This window comes from Fistularia commersonii, chromosome 21, assembly GCF_037954325.1.
Source record: "Fistularia commersonii isolate RoL2024-O1a breed Wild chromosome 21, RoL_Fcom_v1.0, whole genome shotgun sequence".
NCBI lineage: Eukaryota > Metazoa > Chordata > Actinopteri > Syngnathiformes > Fistulariidae > Fistularia > Fistularia commersonii.
The window spans coordinates 885121-892500 of NC_141304.1; the positions used below are offsets into that span (position 1 = coordinate 885121).

Here is a 7380-nt window from a genome sequence, read left to right on the forward strand (position 1 = left end):
TGTTTCCGTCCAATCAGAACCCATTTGTATTCCAGGTGTACCTTCTCCTACCACCTTCTGCTGAGGTTCTGGTCAGCGCTCGCTCGCTGGGTGAATCCCCTTGCGGTTCCTGGTGCGAAACCTCTCTAGAAGACAACCTGGGAGGAACAAGATCATGCTCACACACTCGGCGTGAAGATGTTTCTCCAAGCCACAAAGTCCACAGTGTCCCGCTCGGACGTCAACGCTCCCTTGGAATGGAGAACACGACCTGTCTGGCGCGCAGAAGGTCCAGGCAACCATCACGGACCATCATCTTCACGGACGTCACCTTTCCCGATTTCAGGTCCGGCTCGGAGAAGCTGCTATAATTTTCCTGGACCGACCACGGAAGGATTCAGGTCAGGAGAACCAAACATCAAACCACCCGCTTGAGGACAATGTAGTCCACAATGAACCTTCTGATGGTTCTCTGCTCTTACGGAGAACCTGCAGAGAACCCTGGGAGGAGAACCCGGAGAGAACACGCAGAGACGGCAGGCGGGAGCAACAAAAATATAAATATTCGTATCCAATGACCACAAAGTACTACCTGCATCATCTGCAGGAGAACACTGGGATCTAAAGCGTCCGTTTTCTGGTGCGGTTTAGCTCTGCGGGTCACGTTTGGACTCGCCTCGCCTCCGCGTGGCCGTCGCCTCCTCCGTGCTTCTTCTTGTGTTTCTTCTTGGAGGTGTGGTAGTCCTTGACGGCGGCCATGATGTCGGCGGCGGCCCAGTGTCCGCGGGTGAGGGCTTGCTGCAGGCCGAAGGGGCCGTCGCGGGTCCGTCGCACCGCCCTGCAGACCGCCGTGCTGCGCAGCTCCAGTCCGATCTCGTGGACGATTTTACGAAGGTATCTCTGCGTCTCGTTCAGGCATCGGATCTCTGGAAGGGGGGGGGGGGGGGGTCGACATGAACATGAGCGGGTCCCTCGAGGGGTCAGGTCCACCCATGAAGCTGAAGGTCACTCACTGAGCGTGAAGTGAGGAGGCTGGAAGTGGACGCAGCGCAGCCCCGTCAGGATGGGCGTGGACTTCCCCTCCGGGCCCAGCAGGCCCTGCACCGCCAGCTCATAGGCCTCCTGCGAGCGCAGGTCCACCTTGGAGTACCTGCAGGGGGAATGGAGAGAAAGCACTGTCAACTCTGCATCCTCACCACCAGGTTGCAATGCATGCCTCGGGCACAGGGTGGCGCTGTTTCCCGGAATACTGGGATTGGAGGTCTAGAAGAAGACCAAAGAGAAGATTGATGGATGTCATGAGAGAGGAGGATCCAGAGAATAGGGTTAGATGGAGAAGGTGGATTCACTGTGGAGACCCTTGAAGGGAAAAGACCAAAGGAAAAGAATTTGTCACAGGGGTGCAGGACATGTATGACCGAGACAAAGGGATGACTAAGATGGTTTGGAAACGAACACTCCTTTGTTTATATCCAAACCATGGTGAAGATCTGGGAAGAAGGTTGCTGAAGGTGGAGCTGCCAGGCAGGAGGTCTGGAGGAAGACCAAGGATAAGATTCATGGACGTCATAAGAGAGGAAGATCCAGCGAATAGGGTTAGATGGATAAGGTGAATTTGCTGTGGAGAACCCTGACAGGAAAAGCCTAAAGGAAAAGAAGAATTTGTTACAAGGGTGCAGGACATGTATGACCGAGACAAAGTGATGACTGAGATGGTTTGGACATGAACACTCCTCTGTTCATATCCAAACCATGGTGAAGATCTGGTTAGAAGGTTGCTGAAGGTGGAGCTGCCCAGCAGGAGGTCGAGAAGATGACCAAAGAGAAGATGTATGAACATCTTGAGAGAGGATATGAAGTGAGTTGGTGTGACAGAGGAGGATCCAGAGAACAGGCTTAGATGGAGAAGGTGGATTCGCCGTGGAGACCCCAGATGGCAGAAGCCCAAAGGAAAGAAGTTCTATCCTTAACTCAACGGCTACACACTCAATGCTACAAGGCTATGCTAGATGTAACTTTATGTCCAAGTGTCAGGAACCTTTTTGACAGGGAGAGCCATAAAAGCCAAATATTTCTACATATATTTCATTGAGAGCCTTTTTGATGTATAATAAATTAAATATGTCTTACTTTTAATGTGACCTCTGGTGCTGCGTGGATTTGTTCGAAGTGTCGTTTTTTTATTTGACCTTTTCATTCATGCAATTTTGTCATTGCATATTAAACATACCGTTCACACAACCCGGAATAAACGGTAATCATTGTCTTTTTTTTCTTTTCACCATCCGTTACAAGGGTTGAAGCGGATAAACTAGTTGGCTGTCTGATAAAATTAACTTCTTCACCTTTGCAACGCAAACCATGGGTTCCCGACCCGACCGATAAAATTTACTTTTATCATTCACATGTTTGCATTGCAACCCTCGTACAAAGGCACAAAACTTTAACAAGTAATTGGTATTGAAAAATATAGTAATGCACTTTAAGATTAAATGAGACTTATAAAGAAAGAGATTTTTAAACCATTTCCACATGTGCATATAAAATCTAAATTGAATCCCTGCCTACATCTTACACACTAAAAAGAGTGCTATTAAATGTGTAAGGAAGAAAGTATTCACCTGTAAATGTGTAAACTTCATCCATGAAACATTCAAACACATACAAGACATACTGAAAATGTATGGAGTTGCATGAACAGTAGAATTCCAACATACTAGTTAGTAGTGAAGTGGTGACTAACATTAAATTGCACATATTTGCTAGCAATTAGCTAGCTAGTTTTACCGCTGCTGCACTGATTTCTCATCTCTGGGTGAAAGTGGACGCTGTTTCCTCAGACCTGCCTGTGATTGGTTGATCTTATCTCTTCTCAGTTTCTTTGCAAGCTGTCATATTTTTCACTCTGAGTCTCGTAGCGGCGCCGAATATTATATTCCTTAAATACCGAAACTTGTTGCAAACACGCCGAGCACAAAGGTTTCCCGTGCGTCTCCGTAAATAAATAGGACGTAGTCCATTTTTCTTTGAAAATTCGACACTCTTTAACTACTTTTCTCTATTTTGATAACAACATTTTGGCTACTGAGGGCGTAGCAGGAGGTGGAGAACAGAGTGGAAACAACATCATAACAAGCAACAGGTGGTGCATTGATACCGTCTGCTGATTGGTCCGTCTCAGTGATGCAGATTGCCGTCTACTCTGACCAAAATAGTGCGCCCCCTAGTGGGGAATTCTTGAATTGCATTTAATTAAAAAAAATAAATCCTTGTCTTTTATGCATTTTTTTCACTTTCAAAATTATCCTGTGGGTGTGGTTGAACCCCTTTGCGGGCCGTATGTTTGACACCCCGGCCCTAAGTGGACGCACTCATACTTCCAGGTTCCTCTGCGTGATGTGCGATGTCCGTTCACTTACATCAGCAGGGCTTTCTGATTGGCTCCCTCCAGCATGGCCACGACCCTGTCCAGCTTGTCGGGCGTGACGTGACCTGAACGCGGGAGGAAAAAACGGCGAGACGTGAAAAAAAAAGCGTCCAACGGTGTCGTCTGTGGACGACAGAAGGGAGGTTCCTACCGAAGGTGGTTCTCTCTATGACCCGGCCCTCGTGGGAGAAGTCGTCGGTGGCCGAGCCCAGCTCCCCCTCCACCGTGTAATCCTGAAAAAGAGAATAAAAAAAAGGACATCGGGTGGTTTTGAGATGAGAACAATGAAATACAATGAAATATAAAGTGTCAAGTTGAGGCTATCAAGTGTTTTAAGTACAAAGATTTGAAGATTCCCTGCAGCTGAAGGAAGAGGAGTTAAAAAGTCTGATAGCCTCAGGTAGGAAAGACCTCCTGTGGCGTTCAGTGGAGCTCCTTGGTGGTATCAGTCTACGACTGAAGGACCTCTCACAGGACGTCAGTGTCCATGCAAGAGGTGATGGACGTTGTCCATGATGCAGGAGCATCTCTGACACCTGCACCACAGACTCCAGCTCCACTCCTAGGACAGATCCAGCTCTCCTGATGAGCTTGTTGAGTCTGTTAGCATCAGCTGTCTTGATCCTGCTGCCCAGCACACAACAGCGTAGAAGATGACGCCGGACACCAGTGAGTGGTAGAACATCTGCAGCATGGTCCTGCAGATGTGGAAAGATCTGAGCCTCCTGAGGAAGAACAGGCGGCTCTGACCCTTCTTGAAGATGGCATTGGTGTTCAAGGTCCAGTCCAGTTTTTGGTCCAAGTGGACACCCAGGTACTTGTAGGTGTCCACAATGTCCGCTTCCGTACCCCTGATGGTGACCAGGTTCAGGTGGGTCCTTTGTTTCCTGAAATCCACCACCAGCTCCTTTGGAGCCACCTGTGGGGAATCCTTTCACTTCGGATGTGAGGCGCAGCGAGCTCTTACCCTGGTGACGCGAGAGCTATAGAGGTCATTCAGGGTCTTGTTTCCGTTTCCGACGGCAAGAACTTAAAAACAAGAGAGCGAGATATTTGTCAGGACCGCAGGAAGCGGAGCAATGACATTTTACAGACGGGATATCGTACCCAGGACCCCGGAGGAGAAGGCGTCCAGACGGTGGCCGACGCCGACCCGGATTCGCTGGACCTCAGGTCCACGAGCTGCAAGATGAAGGAACATTCAAGAAGATCTAACAGCGAGCTAGCAGTGAGTGAGTTACTATGTAGTGGGCTAGCAGGGGATGGACTAGCATGTAGCGGGCAAACAGTATGTGGGTTAGCAGTCGTGGGTTAGCGGCTAATGGGGTTAGAAGCAGGTTAGCAGGTAATAGGCTAACAGTGGGTGAAGTATTATGAAAGGGGCCTGTGGTAGGTGGGCTAGTATTGGATGTGGAAGTCAAACAGTAGGTGAGATAGCAGGTAATAGTATGTAAGTTACTATGCAGAGGGCTAGCAGCAGATTAGTAAACGGATAGTGAGCGACTAGTATATGCTGTTCTGTAGCAGGCTTGCATTAAATGGTTTCTCAGGTAACGGGCTAGCAGTAAGTGGGATAACACGTGGTGTATGTGTGTGTGTATGTGTGTGTATGTAGTGGGGAGGTAGCAGGTAGTGGGCTACTAGTGTGTGTTTTACTATGTAGAGGGCTAGCCGTAAGTTAGTAAACAGGTAGTGGGCAACTGGTATGTGTTGTTAGGTAGCAGGCTTGCATTAGATGGTTTCCCAGGCTAGAACGTAGTGTGTGTGTGTGTAAGTGTGTGTGTGTGTGTAGTGGGCTAGTAGCAAGTAGTGGGCTACTCTTAAGTGAATCACTATGTAGAGGGCTAGCAGCAGGTTAGTTAACAGTGAGCTAGTAGTACGTCTGGATAACTCTCGGGTAAGGGGCTAACAGTAGGTGGGATAGCCGGTAGAGTGTGTGTGTGTGTGTGTGTGTGTGTGTGTGTGTGAGTGAGTGTGTGTTCCTATAAAGTGTGCTTGCAGTAGGTGGGTAAGTTAAAAGCTGGTTGTTACCAGAAGTGAGCTAGCATGTAGCAGGCTAGCAGCGCACTGTGCTGCGGGGCGGGTCGACCTACCTAAAGGGTGTTCGGCCAGGACCGGGACCCGGGTCGCGGTCAGCACGGCGGGCGCCCGGTTCCCGCCGACCGGAGGCGCCAGGAAGCGGACTGTGTCGGGGAGCGGCTGAACGGACGCGGAATTCAAACCTGCGGGGTTTTTGACACGGAGGTCAGACTGAGACGCCACGGCCCGTGGAAGCACCGAGGAAGCGACCCGAGCGGAGCCCACCTTTCAGCAGGTTCGTCTCGACTGTGTCCCGGACAAGCTTCCAGTGGACACCGGGGGGTTTATAAACGCAGAACAAACCCTCCAACCTCCGGAACATGCGGCCAACTGGAGTCGTCATCCCGAACCCCGCCGCCGGTTCGGTAATAAGGCCGATTTCCACGCTTCTCTCCCGGTGAGCCGATTGCTTTGCACCGCACTTCCGTAGCGCGTATAGCATGAGCTACTGCGCATGCGTAGATGTTCCAGCGTTATCGGCTCCCCGGGGTGGATAGCGCCCCCTAGCGGACTGGATGTCCAATTGCAGTCGCTCACGTTGACAGAAACGCGTTTCGCGGCCGTATCGTCCTGACGTGCGTGGAAAAAAACACGCAGCATCGAACTGTTAGGACACACGACTTGGACTCACATTCAGGTGAGAAGAAGAAGAAGAAGACGGCCCCCGCTGCAGTACATTTTGCCACCAGAAGAGGGCGCCTGCGGATGTAAACACTGAGCCGAAGTGCATTGTGGTCCGGAGGAGCCGCGGCGACCTCTGCAACTCCCGTGAAACGACCAAACGATCAGTGCAACCAAACTGTGCGTCCGTGTCCAGGACGCTTACCGTATGCACGGCTCTGCAATGTGATGGCAGCAGGATCGGTGAGATCCAGATCCCAGGTACGGACGATACCGGGTTAGATGTGTAGCCGCTAGATGTAGGACTCAGAGGACTTGAACGGCGTCGCAGGTTTGGATGTCCAGGATGGGGACGGGGGTTCCTCTGCGGTGGATCCTCTGGGACGTGAAGGACACCCTGCTGAGGGTCCGGGCCTCCGTGGGGCAGCAGTACTGCAGGGAGGCCCGAAGACTGGGGCTGAGTTTGGACCCGACGGAGGTGGACGCCTCCTTCCTCCAGGTTTACGCTCGATATTCCCGCCGGTACCCCAACTACGGCGTCGCCCAGGGCCTGGACGGGCGCTCGTGGTGGACGGGGGTGGTGCGGGACACCTTCTCGCTGTGCAGGGTCCAGGACCCGGCCCTGCTGAGCACCCTGGCCCACAACCTGTACCACAACTTCTGCAAGGCGGAAAACTGGGAGGTACCGACGGATACTACTTTGTGTTTTTCCTGCTTTTCAAAGTATGACTTGTCTGGAACGGCGTTCTGAGGTCCCACGCTGCTCCTCCCGCAGGTGTTCCCGGACTCGGGGGCGGCCCTGGAGAGGTGCTCCTCCCTGGGCCTGAAGCAGGGGGTGGTGTCCAACTTCGACGCCCGCCTGGAGTCCGTCCTCCGCTCTTGCGGCCTCCTGGCGCACTTCAGCTTCGTGGTCACCTCCGAGGGGGCCGGCGCCGCCAAACCCGACGCCGCCATCTTCCGCCGGGCGCTGCGGGAGTGCGACGCGCCCGCCGCCAGCGTGGCCCACGTCGGAGACCACTACGTGAAGGACTACCTGGCCTCCCGCTCGGTGGGGATCCGCGGCTTCCTTCTGGACAGAGAAGACAAGCAGGGAAGGTCCGGCGTCCCTGAGGAGCATCGCCTCTCCTCGCTGGAGCAGCTTCAGCTCAGGATCCACAGCCTCTGAGCGCCGGAGGAGCTCCAGGGTTATTTATTCATCTTCATCCCAAAGGGGCTTCAGAAGAATAAATATTCCTTTTTAAAGTCTCACGTCTGCCTTTTGTCTTATCTATCGA

The 7380-nt window shown here is 52.0% G+C and overlaps 2 protein-coding genes across 2 annotated transcripts; one reads left to right on the forward strand and one right to left on the reverse strand.

The window, feature by feature from the left end:
* Nucleotides 1-522: 522 nt before the first annotated feature.
* On the reverse strand, nt 523-5932 carry trub2 (TruB pseudouridine (psi) synthase family member 2). Its single transcript, XM_086169026.1, has 8 exons — nt 5711-5932; nt 5500-5628; nt 4514-4588; nt 4374-4435; nt 3558-3639; nt 3399-3471; nt 993-1129; nt 523-905 (listed from the first exon to the last, which is right to left on the reverse strand). The coding sequence occupies exons 1-8, from the start codon at nt 5925-5927 to the stop codon at nt 640-642; spliced, it is 1041 nt and encodes a 346-aa protein (XP_086025152.1). The 5' UTR covers nt 5928-5932; the 3' UTR covers nt 523-639.
* Nucleotides 5933-6058: 126 nt separating this feature from the next.
* Nucleotides 6059-7352, forward strand: hdhd3 (haloacid dehalogenase-like hydrolase domain containing 3). Its single transcript, XM_086169028.1, has 3 exons — nt 6059-6367; nt 6438-6788; nt 6882-7352. Exons 1-3 carry the CDS (start codon nt 6335-6337, stop codon nt 7269-7271), a joined length of 774 nt encoding a protein of 257 aa, XP_086025154.1. The 5' UTR covers nt 6059-6334; the 3' UTR covers nt 7272-7352.
* The last annotated feature ends 28 nt before the right edge of the window (nt 7353-7380 follow it).